The sequence below is a fragment of the Erythrolamprus reginae genome, chromosome 2, assembly GCF_031021105.1.
Source record: "Erythrolamprus reginae isolate rEryReg1 chromosome 2, rEryReg1.hap1, whole genome shotgun sequence".
Classification (NCBI taxonomy): domain Eukaryota; kingdom Metazoa; phylum Chordata; class Lepidosauria; order Squamata; family Dipsadidae; genus Erythrolamprus; species Erythrolamprus reginae.
In genome coordinates, this window is record NC_091951.1 from 239,259,805 (window position 1) to 239,277,398 (window position 17,594).

At 44.8% G+C, this 17,594-nt stretch overlaps 1 protein-coding gene across 1 annotated transcript in view; it reads left to right on the forward strand.

The window, feature by feature from the left end:
• Positions 1–17,341, forward strand: part of LOC139158881 (cyclin-G-associated kinase-like) — a 48,379-nt gene extending 31,038 nt beyond the window's left edge. The window contains exons 4-6 of the mRNA XM_070736221.1: positions 987–1,101; positions 2,865–3,007; positions 17,315–17,341. Of these exons, the coding sequence (XP_070592322.1) occupies positions 987–1,101; positions 2,865–3,007; positions 17,315–17,341 (285 nt within the window). The remainder of the gene's footprint in view (positions 1–986; positions 1,102–2,864; positions 3,008–17,314) is intronic.
• Positions 17,342–17,594: the final 253 nt, after the last annotated feature.

Consider the following 17,594-nt stretch of genomic DNA (forward strand, 5'->3'; position numbering starts at 1 on the left):
TTTAAATATGTTAAAGGGTTAAATAAGGTCCAGGAAGGAAGTGTTTTTAATAGGAAAGTGAACACAAGAACAAGGGGGCACAATCTGAAGTTAGTTGGGGGAAAGATCAAAAGCAACATGAGAAAATATTATTTTACTGAAAGAGTAGTAAGTAGATCCTTGGAACAAACTTCCAGCAGACGTGGTAGATAAATCCACAGTAACTGAATTTAAACATGCCTGGGATAAACATATATCCATCCTAAGATAAAATACAGAAAATAGTATAAGGGCAGACTAGATGGACCATGAGGTCTTTTTCTGCCATCAGTCTTCTATGCTTCTTCATCAGAGCAAAACGTCTGTTTTATATTTACTATCTGAATGTCTTTCAAACAGCTCAGAATTTGAAACCCAGATTTGTCTGCAGCTAAAATATCAGTTAACGATTGTATTCCAGATTGTTTTGCTGCTCATATGACAAGAAAAGCAGAAGAGGCAGAGGACAGAACAGCTACTCTAAATGGGATCTTTGATTAAATATATAGAATAGCAAATTTGTTTGAAGTTGTAGTTGCCTCAGTTCTACCTCCCTCCTAATTTGTGTAAATTAATCCTTGTTTAAAACTCTTACATTCTTTTGAAATATTATTGTTACATCAGAAATGCTTTTTTCTGTCCTTTTCTCTCTCCTGCTTTAAATTATGCATAGAATGTGGTTAAAAGTTGCATACTAATGTTAATTGGATAAATTCAATGTAAGCCATTCTTAATCGCATTGGAGGCAGGAAGCACACTTGCCAAACTTTGCCAATAATAGTGGAATGCAAAATCCATTGAGTTTTCAACATCCTGGGCTGGGTGTTCCTGACCATGGTCTCTTGTTCAGAATTGGAATTATAATCCACCTGAGTAAACTGTAATTCTACTGCATGCCTGCAAAGAGGTTTTCCAAATAAACAAGAAACTTAATAGACACTTGAAACCTTAATAGACACTTGATCCAGAAAAAACTATCTGGGCATCCAAACATTGTCCAGTTCTGTTCTGCTGCCTCCATTGGAAAAGAAGAATCGGATACTGGGCAAGGGGAGTTTCTTCTGCTCACAGAACTTTGTAAAGGTAAAGTTGTTGTTGTTGTTGTTGTTGTTGTCTTTTTGTGGAATCACCTTGGCTTGACAGCCTCATTCACTGACTCAGCCAGGCTGGCTCTATTGAGACTCAGGCAATGTTTTTTAGAACAAAAATGTTTAGTATCAGCAAAGGGTTCTAGGGCTGCTACGTATTTTGAACAAAATATATAGTCTTCAGTATCTGGAATTTGAAACTTAATTCCTTCCTTTTCATTTCTGACATTTCTTGATTCAAGCAATATTTTAGAAACAGAATGAACAAAAACATTATTTTAAGGGTCACAGAGGAATAACCAAGTGACTCTTCCCCATTTCAGGACTCTGGATTTTAATTAATGTTTTCATTGCCTATTAAAATTTTCTGACTAATTATTTGGTTTGACTAAGATTGATGAATATGTTTATCTCCTCCTCCTCCTCTTTGTCCTAGTGTCAGACATGAAACAAATGCAAAATTAAAATTACTTTTTTGTTTTTTGTTGTCAGTATGTTTTCTTTTTGTCTTAAAAAACCCCCAATAAAAATACCTTTAAAAAGAAATAAAATGACCTTTTTTTTAAAAAAAGTTCTCAACTGAGTACAAAAAAGAAAAGAAAAACTTTTATAAACATTTTACATTTCAAAACTTGCCATTTTTCTCGCCAAAAGAACGATAGGCTAATGAACCAAAAATTGTTCAGTATTTGGTCTTCCCTGTTTTCCCTTTGTTTATGAGATTTTTATCCTTTACTTTATAAGTAAATCAAACTGGCAAACACATCTAGTCCTCCTACTTTCTCCTATTTCCCCCACAACTACCCTGTGAGGTAGGTCGGATTAAGAGAGACAATGATTGGCCTAAAGTCACCCACCAGGCTTTACAGCCTAAGGTAGAACTCCTGGTTACTAGATCAGCGCCTTCACTACTACACCATACCTCACTGCACCAAACCTTTACAAAGGCTGAATAATGATTGGAGTGTACTGCAGTACTTGTTTGCAGTCTATTATCATACAAAATAATGATAGAGTGCATTGAAGAAAAGAAGTACTGTGTTTTTTGGAGTATGAGACGCACCTTAGTTTTGGGGGAGGAAAATTGATGGTGGGGGGAATCCATCTACCAGGTATTCATCTGGCTAGCATCCTAAGTCTGGTCAGCACATTATTTTATCCCCTGGTTAGGGCTGAAAAAAACCCCTTTTTTGGAGGGAGTAGCAATGAAAATAAAGCCTGCAAAGACAAGGCTGGAAAAAAAACTTCTTCAGAGTAGCAATGAAACAATCCTGCAAGCTGGGAAGATCATTAGCATCTTGTTAGGGCTGGAGGAAAAAAAAACCTGCAACATTTGGAGTATAAGACGCACCCAAATTTTCAGTTTCTTTTAGGGCGGAAAGGTGTGTCTTATACTTCTAAAAAGATGGCATATAGCTAAGGTGTTGTTGCAAGGTGGAGGATACATTACAGGAGACTTATTTCTGCCCAGCAAAATCCCAGAGTTGGACCGATTTGCACATTTTTCTCCTCCCTTTCTAATGGCACATGGAGCAGCATACAATGTATTCACTTGCCATTAACGCTGGGCTCATCACACAATCTCAGAATGATCCAAAACACCTGAGCTTCAACTCTTACCTTAGAATATGCTAAGAAAGTAAAGGGATCTGGGGGTGGGAGAGGGTATTTATCTGCCTCTGTTGTCTGTCATCAAAATTAGCATTCCCGTTGCCTTTTCCCTAATGTGTGTGTGATTCATGGATTTTATGTTCATAGGGCAGCTGGTGGAATTTTTAAAGAAAGTGGAATCGAAAGGCCCCCTCTCGTGCGATACAGTTTTGAAGATATTTTATCAGACTTGCCGTGCTGTGCAACATATGCACAAACAGAAACCCCCTATTATCCACAGAGATTTAAAGGTAAGGAACCCATGTTTCTCTACTCCTTATGAGATTGAAGCAGTGACACTTTGAGTTACAGTGGGCTTGAATTTGGCTGTAGCAATCTGAAAGGTAAAAAGAGTAAAAAGTAGAGGTTGCCTGAGAAGTTTAAGCTCATTTTTTGCTGAAAGTTTCCCCAAACCTGCACATTCTTCATGAGCAACTTCGAAAGAGTCAATACTTAATGTTTTTTTAAAAGGAGAGGAGACAAAACCGTACACCTATTTCAGAACTAAAAAGTGGAAAAACTTTGAGAGTTGGTCTTATGTATAAAGTTCACTGCAGAAAGAAACAGTGCAGAAGCTGACTACAGATAGTAAATACTGCCATATTTTGTATAACTTGTGGAGTTCCAAGGGATTTTAATTGCAATATGATTATACTACAAGGAACAGGTGACTTCCTTTGTCCTTTTGACACCTTCTAGTTCCCTGATTCCCAGGCAATCTGACCATTTTCTGGAAGTTATCCTAGCACATCAGCAGAACCAGGCTGGAAAGCCTACCTGGAAAATAATTGCCAGTATATCTTATTTGTTAACATTATATACAGTAGTGTTGACCAGGACTGAAATGAGACCTGGATTTAATTTTTCCCCTTGATTGGATAGTGAGCAGATAGAAATCGATGCTTAAAGAGTTTCATTTAGTGACCACGCAGAGTTACAACAGCACTGGAAAAAGTGACTTATGATCATTTTTCAAACTTATAACCATTGCAGTAGCCCATAGGCACGTGATTTATATTCCGACCACTTGACCACTGGTTCATATTTATGATCATTGCAGTGTCCCTAGGACATGTGATCCTCTTTTGCAACCTTCTGACAAGCAAAATCCATGGGGAAGCCAGATTCTCTTACCAACTATGCTAATTTAAGAAAGGCAGCAATTTGATTGACAAATGCCCTCATCACCTCGAGGTTCGACTACTGTAACACTCTCTACATGGGGAAGAGTGTTCGGAAACTTCAGATTGTGCAAAATGCAGCTGCGAGAGCAATCATGGGCTTCCCCAGGTATGCCCATGTGACACCAACACTCCACAGTCTGCATTGGTTGCCGATCAGTTTCCGGTCACAATTCAAAGTATTGATTATGACCTATAAAGGCCTTCATGGCATCGGACCAGAATATCTCCGAGACCGCCTTCTGCCACACGAATCCCAGCGACCAGTTAGGTCCCACAGAGTTGGCCTTCTCCAGATCCCGTCGACGAAACAATGTCGTCTGGCGGGACCCAGGGGAAGGGCCTTTTCTGTGGCGGCCCCCGACCCTCTGGAACCAACTCCCCATGGAGATTAGGATTGCCCCCACCCTCCTTGCCTTTCGCAAACTCCTTAAAACCCACCTCTGCCGTCAGACATGGGGAAATTGATTCCCCTTGGCCATTTCCACTTTACGTATGGCTTGTATGAGATGTATGACTGTTTTTATATTAAGGGTTTTAAATTGTTTTTAACTATTAGATTTGTACTGTTTTGTTGTTGTGAGCCGCTCCGAGTCTCCGGAGAGGGGCGGTATACAAATCAAATCAAATCAAATCAAATAAATAAATGAAGCAAGAAAAGTCATAAAATGGGAAAAAAATCACTTAACAAATGTCTCACTTAACAATATAAATTCTGGGCTCAGTTGTGGTTGTAAGTTGAGCACTACCTGTAACAGAATTAGAAGTAACTTTGGAGGCGTCTAGCCCAACCACCTATTAGCATCCCGGACAAATAGCTGTTCTATCTTTTATTGAAAACCTACAATGATGGAGCAACCACAACTTCTGGAAGGAAGCCATTCTACTGATAAATTGAACTCACTGTCAGAAATTTCTCCTTAGTTCTAGGTTGGATCATTTTTAAAAATCTTCCATCCATTACTTCTTGTCCTGCTCTTGAGTGCCTCTTCTTTGTGACAGCCCTCAAATATTGGAAGATTGCTATTTTGTCATCCATAATTCTTCTCTTCTCTTTCTCTCCTCTCCTCTCCTCTCTTCACAACAACAACAGAGTTGGAAGGGACCTTGGAGGTCTTCTAGTCCAACCCTTTGCTTAAGCAGGAAAACCTACACTATTTCAGACAAATTGTTATCCAACATCTTAAAAACTTTTAAGTGTTGGAGTATTCACAACTTCTGGAGGCAAGCTATTACACTGGTTAATGGTTGTAACTGTAAGGATTTTTTTCCTTTGTTCTAAGTTACTTCTCTCCTTGATTAGTTTCCACCCATTGCTTCTTGTCCTGCCTTCAGGTGCTTTGGAGAATAGCCTGACTCCCACTTCTTTGTGGCAATCCCTGAGATATTGGAACACTGCTATCATGTCTCCCCTGGTCCTTCTTTTCATTATGCTAGACATACCCAGTTCCTGCAACTGTTCTTCATATGTTTTAGCCCCCAGTCCCCTAATCATCTTTGTTGCTCTTCTCTGTACTCTTTCGAGAGTCTCAACATCCTTTTCTCATTCTCTTCTCTTCCTCTCCTCTCTTCTCGAAACCAAACATACCCAGTTCCTAAAACCATCCATCATATGGTTTACCCACCTAAGTTCAAAGATAATTGTTTGATTAATGGCTAATATTATATGTAAATATATGTAAAAGAGAATTGTCCTAAAAATGTGAGGTCCAGGTATAGTTATAAATGAAGAGGCAATCACCATCACGATCTCTGGAATATTTAAAATTTATTTAAAACTATTAAAAAATTACTGAGCTTTCGTCAATCCCTATTGACTTCATCAGATGCTGCTTCAACTGGTCATTGTGTGCGTAAGGGGCCCACACTTTTTCTTCCCTCCTATAATTAACTTGGTTTTTTTCTGTCTTATTCATGCTGGCAGTTGGGATTTCTGTTGGCTGTCTCCAACATTCCAACTGCCACAAATCTAATAAATAAATAAATTTATTGCTATTTTCTCCCTCATGTCGAACACATTTTGCCCATCGTCTTGTGGTGGGTCTACGTTGTTCTTCACCCCCTCTGTCTTCCTCTTTCTGTTGCCCTCCTGGTGTGCTCTTTTCGTTGAGGTTTATTATACCTTCATTGGGCTAATCTCTATCCTTTGGGGAATAAATAAATAAAGAAGAAACTTTCCTGGAACTCTATTCAACTCTAATGATCCATTCCCTTTAAGTCTTTGACGGTGTCTTAATGCCTGGTATGCTGGTGGTCTCTCAATGTGTCTATTAAGCGAGTTGTTGTTCGAAAACCAAGCTTCTTTCAGGAGATGGCCTCCTTTTGTTTCATCACAAGCCACCACTTAGAAGTTAAACTCATGATCCTGCTCCTCCATATGTGCCCAAATCTGGGAGCGCTGTTCCTGGCGTTGGACCGCTAGTTTGTGTTCGTTCACCCTAGTTTTTTGTCGTTTTGCCGCTTCTCCTATATAGTTTCTCCTGTTGCGGTTTACTTTCAGTTTGTATCTGTTGTGTGCTTGTGTGTTGTTGTGGTTGAAGCTGAAGTAGTGTTGACAGGAAGGACATTGTAGCAGATGATTTTATGGGCTACGCATATGTCGTGTTTAAGGCAATGTAGTTCTAAGCTTTCTAAACCTTGGATTGTAAATTTTGGGGGTTTGGGGAAGAAACCACAGTCAAGGTAGTCCATTAAATGTTCATAGTCCATCAGTGATTTCTGTAAATTGGTTATGATGCTTCCTAAAAGTCTTTCCTGGTGAAGTCCAACAAATCAATGATTTTCTGAAAACACTGATGTAGCCCTGGATAAGCACGCCACACAGTTATGGTTGCCCTTAAACTACAGGCAGCCCATCTTGGCCCAAAAATTCTACTAATCCTTACGATGTCAATATCAAGTTCTTTGGATATTCTCCGTACTGAAGGAGCGGGTCCAGCAGTCACATGGGTTGCTCATGTCCAATCCGGTGGAACTGAGCCTAGTATTAAAAAAGCTTGCCGGATCCGCCCCTTCCCCAGAATTCGCTCAGTTCGCATATCCTGCGGTTGTATGTGATAGCTCGTTCAACATTCTAACACCTTCCCTTCGATCTTTCCTTCAAAAAAGTAGTAAGATTTATTGTCTTTATTTTATTACTTGCACTATTTGCGCCAGCCGTTTTAAAAAGGAAAAAAAGTAAAAGGCGGCTAGGCTTTTTTACTTGGGAGAAGTTGCGGTTTCGTTTTCCCCCGGCGGTTTTGCCGGTTACGATTCCTGCGGCCGCTTGTGGATTCTTCTAATCCCTTGGCCTGGAGGTCCTGGTGCAAGTATTTATCATTGGATTATTGCTTATTTATTGTATAAAAATATATTTAAGGGCTTATAAATACCTCCTGCGGAGTGGGACGCCTCTAGTCTCCTGGACTTAGTCGATCGCTTTTCCCTTAAGAAATTCTACGAAGCGATTTTTTGGCGCGAAGGCCTTCGCGCCCTTTCTTAAAATATCTAGGCCTCTCGTGTTGGCCTTCTGCCAGCCGCGTAGGCCTCAGTCCACCGCGTGGATCCGGGAGCGGGCCTTGGGGGTCCCAGGCTAAATTCTCCACCGGCCTAGCCTCCAACCAGAGTGCCTTGGTTTTACTTAATTGCAAAGTTTAGGGAGGCTGGCCCCGCTGGATTTGGGGGCACGAACTCTGGGTTTGCCCAGATTGTCCTCACGTTTCAGCAGCTTCGAGGCCTCGAAGCAGGATCCATTCCTCTTGGGAAGTCCTTGAAATCTTCTCCTTATAATTTAGTTATTGGCTCAGCCTTGTCTTCTGTTAATTGTCAGACTATGGCTACTTTTCCCAAGAGAGGCACAACTAAAGGTCCCAGAGAGGCCAGGCCTACAGGCGATGAGATTACTAGTATCCCCCAGGCCTCTTCCTCCTCTTCTCCAGGGGCCCGCCCCTCGACCAAGGTCACCAGGGCCGAGAAGAGAAGGGACCTAGCCCTACAAAAGATTCATGATAAATCAGCAAAACGTTTGAAAGTGCAGGCCCAAGTAATCAGTAGTCAAGACCCACCAGAGGCCTCTAGTCTGCCTCCTTCTGGGGTCCCTGTGTTATCTCTGGATGAGCCAAACCTAGACAGACCCCAACCTAACCTATGGGGCATAGGTCCAGAGGAACCAGATATTATGGAAGATTCCCCCCAGCCAGGATCCTCCCAGGCCTTTAGGAATTCTTCTGCCATTTCTGCTGATATTTCCAGTTTACCTCCTGAGTTCCAATCTATTTTTGCTGTGTTGTCCAAAGCCATTGATGCCAAACTCTCCTCCATCAATGAGCTTCCTTTACCTCTTCCTCCTTCTCGTTCCTCCCGCCCCTTGGGTTCTTCCCCAGCGGTCAGAGCTCCTATTCAGGATGACTCAGAGTCCTCCCAAGATGAATATGAGGATGTAGAGGAGGATGAAGACCCTTTCCAGGGCTTATCAGAGGATGAGGAATCCCAAATAAAGGTCCCTCCTCCTATTACTATTTTCCCTTCTCAACTATTCAAATCTCTCCTCCTCAAAGCTAGAATTTCTACGGGATTAGCGGCCCAGGAGAAACAAGCCTCCACTTCCACTGATCCCCCGGAGGAGAATTTACCTTACTTCACAGAGGAACAGGAGGATAACGAGGTAATCCCTATGCCTAAATTATTTAAAGATGCCTTACTTAAACAGTGGGATTTTCCAGCCTCTGGCCTTAATCCCTCTACCAAGGACAGAAAGTTGTATAAACTCTCCTCTTCCTATGAAGAGCTTCTATCTTTTCCCAAACCAGATGAACCTGTCAAAATTCTTCACTCGGCAGCGGCTGTGCCAGGCGAGGCGGAGGAAGTCCTCCGTCCAGAGGACAAGCGCATCGAGCAAATGCTCAAAAGAGGCTTCTCCGCTGATTCCTGGGCCATTAAAAGTTCTGCAGCAGCCTCCTTCTTCTCCAGAGCCATGCTGCTGTGGCTTCGCCAACTTCAACAGCACATTCCTCCAGATGACTTGAGAGGTCAACAAGACTTCAACAAGGTCTTTGCAGCTGCCCAGTACGTGGCCGATGCCACCTTACAATCTACTAGATTTTCTGCTAAGTCTATTGCAGCCTCTACAACGGCAAGAAGACTCCTATGGATTCGCCCTTGGCAAGCGGGAGTTCGCCAAAAGTGGCAGTTACCCCAGGGCCCCTTAAAGCGCGACCTTCTCTTCGGTGATCTTCTGGATCCTCTCCTCACGGAGACCACAGACAAGAAGAAGGTTTTGGGTCCAACCACTAAAAAGGTTACTAAAACGCAGTCCTTTCGTCGCCCAGGGCGCCAGCAAGATCAAGCGGCTTCCTATCAGAGATCTCCAGGTCAGTATTCCCCCCGCTTTCGTTCCCAAGGTAGGAACTCCAGGGGTAGGGGTTTTCGTTTCCAAAGGGGAGCTGCCTCTAACAGGGCTTCAAAAAAACCTAGATGGTAACCTTTCCTCCATTCCCATAGGGGGTCGCCTAGCTCATTTCGCTGCAAATTGGCGTCTCACCTCCAAGGACCCTTGGGTCATTGACACTGTTCAAACAGGCCTTCTTTTAGAATTTATTTCTCCTCCCCCTAAACGTTTTATTTCCTGCCCTTCGCCCAGGTCATCCTCAGATTGTAACCGTATGGAGGAGGCCATTTCTCATCTATTGTCCATTAGAGCCATTCAGCCGGTCCCTTCCGGTCAGAAGGGCCTAGGTTTTTACTCCATCCTATTTATGGTTCCAAAGTCCTCCGGAGGTTGGAGAGCCATTTTGGATTTAAAGAAACTAAACCTATTCATCAAATATAGGAAGTTTAAAATGCACTCCTTGTCTTCTATTTTGGCCGCCATTCACTCGGGAGATTTCATGGTCTCCTTAGACCTCACTGAGGCCTACCTTCACATTCCTATAGCCAAATGCCACAGAAAATTTTTACGTTTTTCCTTTCAAGGCAGGCATTTCCAGTATAGGGCGATGCCATTTGGCCTTTCCTCGGCCCCTCGGGTCTTCACAAAGCTCTTGGGGTCCCTGGCGGCCTATATCCGGGCGTCTCCCATCCACATTTTATGTTATCTTGATGATATTTTAATTCATGGGAACTCCCTAGAGAGAGTGAAATCAGACCTTTCTGTCACCATGTCAGTCCTTCAGGACCATGGGTTTTCCATCAACTTTGAAAAAAGTCACCTCCAACCTTCCACTTCCATTCCTCACCTGGGAGCCATTATTGATTCAAAATCTTCCCAGGTTTTTCTCTCTCCCGAGAGAAAACTCAGTATCGTGGAGTTAATTTCTAACATTTTATCTAATCCTTCAGTATCCATAGTTACTCTATCTTCCCTTTTGGGGAAGATGGTGTCATGCATAGGCATCATTCCCTGGGCTCGCCTTCATGCTAGGGAACTCCAGTGGCTTCTGTTGCCTTTTCAGAGATCGGGGCACAGCAACTCAAATCGACGCATCGTCATTCCACTGAGTGTTCGCAGATCCTTCAAGTGGTGGAAGTCTCCGGCCATGGACAGAGGATCCCCGTTCAGGTGCCCGGATCAATTTGTCATCACCACAGATGCCAGTCTATCGGGATGGGGCGCCCACGCCCAGGGGATGATAGCCCAGGGCACGTGGTCCCCGGAGGAAGCTTCCAGGCCAATAAATTGGCTAGAGTTAAGAGCCGTCTCCCTGGCTCTGAAGCATTTCTCTTCTCGCATCCCCAACCGGCACGTTCTCATTCTCACCGACAACATTGCCACAAAAAGCCATATCTGCAGGCAAGGGGGCACGAGATCCAAGGCTCTCATGAGGGAGGCCCTCAAGCTGGGTCTTTGGGCGGAAAAACATCTCCAGTCGCTCCTAGCCGATCACATCTCGGGGAGTCTCAACATCCAGGCGGATTGGCTATCCCGAGCAACGATAGACCCAGGAGAGTGGAACCTCCATCAAGACCTGTTCCATCAAATCACCCTCAGATTCGGCCTACCAGTCCTGGATCTCTTCGCGACCAATGCAAACGCCCAACTCCCTCGCTTCTATTCCAGATTTCCATCCCCGGGAGCGGAAGCGATCAATGCCCTCCGGAGTCCATGGCCTCCAGGCCTACTCTATGCATTTCCTCCAATCCCAATCCTCCCGGACGTGATTCACAAGGTCCTCACCGAGAGGGCCCGAGTAATCTTAATCGCCCCTCATTGGCCCCGCCGGCCCTGGTTCGCAGATCTCCAACAGCTGTCCGTCCAGGACCCTTGGCGACTCCCCGTTTCGGGGGATATGCTGCGGCAGGGGGCCTCTTTCCATCCAGACCCGGAGTGGTTCCACCTCACCGCCTGGCTGTTATCAGGAGAGATTTAGAACTGCGTGGGCATGACCCCGATTCAGTGGAGGTCATTCTAAAGGCCAGAAGGGGCTCGACCAATCGAATCTACGACCACACGTGGTCCAAGTTTCACCAGTGGTGTCTTCAGGAAGGTCTCTCCCCTCTGTGCATCCCCATACACAGAATTATTTCCTTCCTTATGCAAGGTTTCCATAAAGGACTCTCCACCAGCACCCTCCGGCGTCATCTGGCAGCCATTTCATCTGTCCTAGGGGGCCCCCGCAGACAGCCTCTCCGATCCTTCCCTGAAGTTCAGGAATTCCTCAAGGGCATAGCCAACCTCAGACCTTCCAAGGTCCACAGGTATCCATCCTGGGACTTGCCACGGGTTCTCCACTCCCTCACGCAGGCACCATACGAACCCCTAAAATCGGCGTCCCTCAGGTACCTATCCTTTAAGGTAGCCTTCCTGGTGGCTATTACCTCTGCCCGACGCATTTCGGAGCTGGCTGCCCTCTCAATCAGGCAGGACCTTTGTCAATTCCATCAGGACAAGGTAGTCTTGCGACTGGACCCCACCTTCTTACCCAAGGTCAGTTCCATGTTCCACAGATCTCAGGATATTGTCCTACCTTCCTTCTGCCTCCAACGAGACCATCCCTTGGCAATTAGATGGCACACCCTGGATCTCACCAGAGCGCTGAGAATATATATCCAACGCACAGGACCCTTTCGGAGGTCAGAAGCACTTTTTGTAGCCTATCATCCCAGAGTCATGGGGGCCAAAGTGTCTTCAACAGTAATAGGCCGTTGGATCAGAGGGACTATATCTAAGGCCTATGAGTCGGCCTCCCTCTCAGTTCCAAGGAACATCACTGCGCATTCCACCAGGAGCGCAGCCACCTCGGCCGCTTGGGCGACTCAAGCCCCGTTGGAGGAGGTCTGCAAAGCAGCCACTTGGGCCTCGCCAAATTCCTTCATCAGGCACTACAAAATTGATTCTTACGCTTCAGCGGACGCTGCCTTCGGCAGAAGGGTACTCCAATCCGTTATCTCACACGATAGCAAGTTAATCCCACCCTAGGGACCATCTATTGGGTATGTCCCATGTGACTGCTGGACCCGCTCCTTCAGTACGGAGAATAGGCGTTGATTGCTTACCTGAACGCCTCTTCTCGTACGGTGAGCGGGTACAGCAGTCACTTCCCGCCCTTGTATGTGTCTTCTTTACCTTTCTATATCCTTTCTTCCTCTAACAATGAGAGTTGAACACTACAGAGCTTCACAACTGAGCCTAGTCTATGGATTCGCGAATTCTGGGGAAGGGGCGGATCCGGCAAGCTTTTTTAATACTAGGCTCAGTTCCACCGGATTGGACATGAGCAACCCATGTGACTGCTGTACCCGCTCACCGTACGAGAAGAGGCGTTCAGGTAAGCAATCAACGCCTATTTTGTCAAGTTTAATTTTGTTCTTGTTGGATTGATGAAAAAAATGGAGCTGATGATATTTGGAAGCTCTTTTGCTATTCTAGTGCTCACTCCAGATTTTATCCTAAAGCATAACACTGGGATCATTAGAGCAGAATGCGATGACATTTTTTTTGCAGGTAATCCTGCATAAACCCAATCTGGAAGAAAGATTTCTTTTTCAGGCTCGAGGGACTTGCTGCTTTCTCCAAGTGCAAATGAGATGGCTGTAGTGCTTGGGATGTTGTGGTTCTTGGGATGGATCATCCAAGGGTAGCACTTCTGATGGTGGTGTTGTGCCAGTTTGGGTTTCTTGGCCAATAAAACCTTTGTTGTCTGTTTCCTTTGATCCTTCCAGGTTAAAGCCACTACTGCAAAAGGGGAAAAAAAGGAACTTTGTTAGCTGAGGACACAAAATATAAAGTCTCACAAAAAGCTCAAAAACCTAAACACACAATTTTAGAGGGGCGGCATACAAATCCAGTAAATAAATAAACACAAATGGCTCATTCCTGCAACCAACGTAACACATTGAAGAGATTTAACAGAGTTGGAAAAAGAGACCTTGCAAGGTCATTTAGTCCAGCCTCCTGCCTAAGCAGTATTGCAAAAGCTATAAATAGTGATGTCTAACAAAACAAATAATCCCTAAACAAAAACTCCAAGAAAAAACCGGAGAGGGGGCGGCATACAAATCTAATAATTAATTAATTAATTAAATCAATAAATCAATAAATCAATAAATCAATAAATTAATTATTTTGGGATTTTTAAAAAGTTACTTGCCCAATTGAAGGAACAAGGCAGGCAGATTCAGTTGCTCAACGAGGAGATGGATTGCAGGTGGGAATCCAGACAAAGCAAGGCAGGTGTTGTGACCAGCGGCTCAGGATTCGGTCTGAAGAGCGAAGATAAGCAAACTGGAGCCTGTGGGAATGTGGGTGGTCAGCTGGGCTGCAAAATGTTTTAGATGGCTTTGTCTAACAAAAAGAAAAAGAAAACCCTAAACATACCCCCCCACCCCATTTTACTATTTTTCTAAAGCAAAAAAAAAACCACTTGCCCAACTGAAGGAACAAGGCAGGCAGATTCTGTTACTCTCTGATGAGATGGATTGCACAGTTGATCGCTGAGAAGATGGATTGCAGGCTGCAATTGATACAGAGGAAGATACCTGTTGCAAGGGGTTCAGGATTCGAACCAAAGAGCAAGGTAAGCGAAGGTGGAGGCTGGGGGGAAAGGAGGATGGTTAGCTAGGCTGCAATAGATTTCAGATGGCTATGTTAACACAAAAAAAATCCTTAAAAATCCAAGTAGAAACCCCTCCCAATTTACTAATATTCTGCTTGGAATGGATCACCCAAGAGTGGCACTTCTGATGGTGTTGTTGTGCCAGTTTGGGTGATCTTTAAACACACCCAAGAACACAACTTACTCATTCCTGCAACCAAATTAACACATTGAAGAGATTTAACAGTTGGAAGAAGGGACCTTGCAAGGTCATCTAGTCCAGCCCCTGCCTAGCAGTATTGCAAAAGCTTTAAATGGCTATGCCTAACAAAAGAAATCCTAAACAAAACTCCAAGAAAAAAGACCCTGCCCTATTTTCTATTTTTTAGAGCAAAAAATAAAAAGTTACTTGCCCAGTTGAAGGAACAAGACAGGCAGATTCAATTCCTCTCCAAGGAGATGGATTATACAATTGCTGGACACGGAGATGGATTGCAGGCTACACTCCAGACAAAGAAAGGGCAGGTGTTTCGACCAGCAGCTCAGGATTCAGTCCGAAGAGTGAAGCTAAGCAAGCTGGAGGCTGGAGGTAAAGTAGGTGATTAGCTAGGCTGTAAAAGCTTTTAGAGGACTATGTGTAACCAAAAAAAATATAAAATTCCTAACACCCCCCCTTCCCCAATTTACTCTTTTTTTAAAGCAAAAAATAAAAAGTTACTTGCCCAACTGAAGGAACAAGGCAGGCAGATTCCATTGCTCTCCAAGAAGATGGATTGTACAGTTGCTCTACGAGGAGATGGATTGCAGGCTGCAATCCAGACAAAAGGCAGGAAGGAAGGCGTTGCAAGTGGTAGCTCACAATTCGGTCTGAAGAGCAAAACTAAGCAAGGTGGAAGCTGGGGGGGGGGGAAGGTAGGTGGTTAGCTAGGCTGCAAAATCTTTTAGATAACTATGTCTAACCCAAAAAAATTTCCAAAAAAACCGCCAAGGGAAAAAACCCCAATTTACTATTTTTCTAAAGGAAAAAAAAAGTTACTTACCCAGTTGAAGGAACAAGGTGTCCGGGCGAGGCGAGGCAAAGCAAGTACCTGTTCCTGTTCCAAGAGAAGTGTCAAGAGCAGAATCGTGAACTGTACACCACTTCACTAAGGCATCTGACACTGTCACTCATGAAGGTCGGTGGTGCATCAAAATGCTTTCAACAACACTTGCAGGATCGTACATAGCAAGCTTTGCAAGATGTAGGACTCCTGGTTGAGTACCAAAGCAGAAGAAATCCAGAGGTTCCAGAGAAATGATGTTAAATGATTCTATGAAGCCCTCAGATCCATGTATGGACCTCAGCGCTCAGGGAGCTCCCCTGTACTGGACACAGCCGGTTCAGCTCTCATCACTGAATCGACCCTGATTCTATAGTGTTGGGCCCAGCACTTCCAACCTGTATTGAACCGCCCATCTTCCATCAACAATGAGACGATCGGCAGAATGCCCCAGGTGGATATCAACCACAGTGTGCTCCTTTATGGTGAGCTGTCTAAAGGAAAGCGGTCACCTGGGGGACAAAGGAAGCGTTACAAAGACATGTTGAAAGCCCCCTTCAAGTCCCTCGATATTGACACCAACCTCCTGGGAAGCCCTGGCACAAGGTCAACCAACGGGGCGCATGCTGATCCACCCAGGCGGCCAGACATTTGAGGCCAGAAGAACATTGAGAGCAGTAGAGAAGCGAGCACTCTGCAAAGCCAGGGCTGCAAAGGAAAAAGCTGTGACAGTGGTGCCCACACATATCTGCCCAACATGTGGCAGAACATCTCGTGCCCATATAGGCCTTATTAGCTGGACACATTGTATACAACCCACAACCCATTAGAAGTCAAGGTCCTCCTCGAACGCGATGGACGAACATCACCTGTGCAAAGAGAAACAATCTGTATAGGCTGGAGGTGGGGTAGGTGGGCCAGAAATGCTGACCTGAGTAGCGGGAAAAGCAGGCATTTTTTTTTTTTAAAGGAAAAGTAGGTGAGTGAGAAAAATGGCAAGCGGGTGATTGAGTGGACATGGGAGGAAGGGGGCATACAGACCTACCGGTACATCCGAACTGGTCCAAACCACGAGCATTTCACCCCTGGTTCATGGGCAGAAGGCAGTTCCTCATCATCATCACTAACCAGCTGGCATCTATATATGTGTACCTCCCCACATGAACCTCAGGGCTGCCCTGCTCCAGCTCTTGTTTCAGCCAGATCCTTCTTGGCAGGCTGCTCTCAGCCACTGACAACTCACCTCTGGAGGTGCCTAGGGCTGGTTCCTCCTCCAAGCTGACCTCGGCATTCTGATGCAGCTCCCGTGGGAGGAATGAAAGGCTAACTAGGAGAACTAACTAGGGGGACTCCATCCCTCCCCAACTGAGAAGACTTTGTCTTAATTACCCAAGGGCTGGAAGAAGATCCCTTCTCAATCGGTGACTCAAATGAAGCCAGGTCTGCGCCACTGCTGCTCCCTGAGCCCATCTGTGCTAATGGTGAAAGGCCCTCGGAGGTAAGAAAGTTTTGGCAGTGGGACAGAGGGTTAGGGTTAGGGTTAGGGCAATGCCTTGACTCCTGATGGGAGGGGGAGAAAGCTTTTGCAAGCCTTAAGCTGAGAAGGATATCTACCATAATTTCTTACCTCCGAGGGCTTTCGTAACCAAATGTCTGGTGTTTTCTCTCTGGGGGGGAGAAAACAAAGGGGACAAAGATCAAAACCGCCATGACCCATTTTGCAAAAGGGGGCATGTGGAGGCTCCAAGAACCCTCCCAGCTGGCCTGCCAAGGGGTTTGGCCTCCCAGTGGGACTGCTCTAGGTCATCTATCCTTTGACACAAGCAGATGCAGAAGCAGAAATATCTTCCCTCTGCAAGTTTTTTAATCTGGGAGATGTTACCTACCCTGAACACTGGCACTTTCTTCCTCTGATGGCTCCTGAGATGAGAATGCAAATATTATATCTATTGGCATAATTTCTTGGCAGGGTGTCTGCCATTACAGTGGGGAGGGGGCCTTACCAGTTCTGTAGTGGACTCCAAAATAGGGGAGAGCCCTGGAGTCCATCTTGTGGGGATCTCCATCCTGGGGAGAGAACGAAGGGCCTGAGTCATTCTTCTGTTAGCCAAAGTAGAGGCAGAGGGTAGCCAAAGTAGAGGCAGAGGGTACAGATGCCTCCCCATTTGCAAACCTTACTCCTAGCCAACTTCTTGGGGACTTCAGAGTCCCTCAGCTGAGAGGTAAAGTAGGTGATTAGCTAGGCTGTAAAAGCTTTTAGAGGACTATGTGCAACCAAAAAAAAAAAAAATCCTAACACCCCCCTTCCCCAATTTACACTTTTTTTAAAGCAAAAAAACAGTTACTTGCCCAACTGAAGGAACAAGGCAGGCAGATTCTGTTACTCTCTGATGAGATGGATTGCACAGTTGATCGCTGAGAAGATGGATTGCAGGCTGCAATTGATACAGAGGAAGATACCTATTGCAAGGGGTTCAGGATTCGATCCAAAGAGCAAGGTAAGCAAAGGTGGAGGCTGGGGGGAAAGGAGGATGGTTAGCTAGGCTGCAATAGATTTTAGATGGCTATGTTAACACAAAAAAAATTCCTTAAAAATCCAAGTAGAAACCC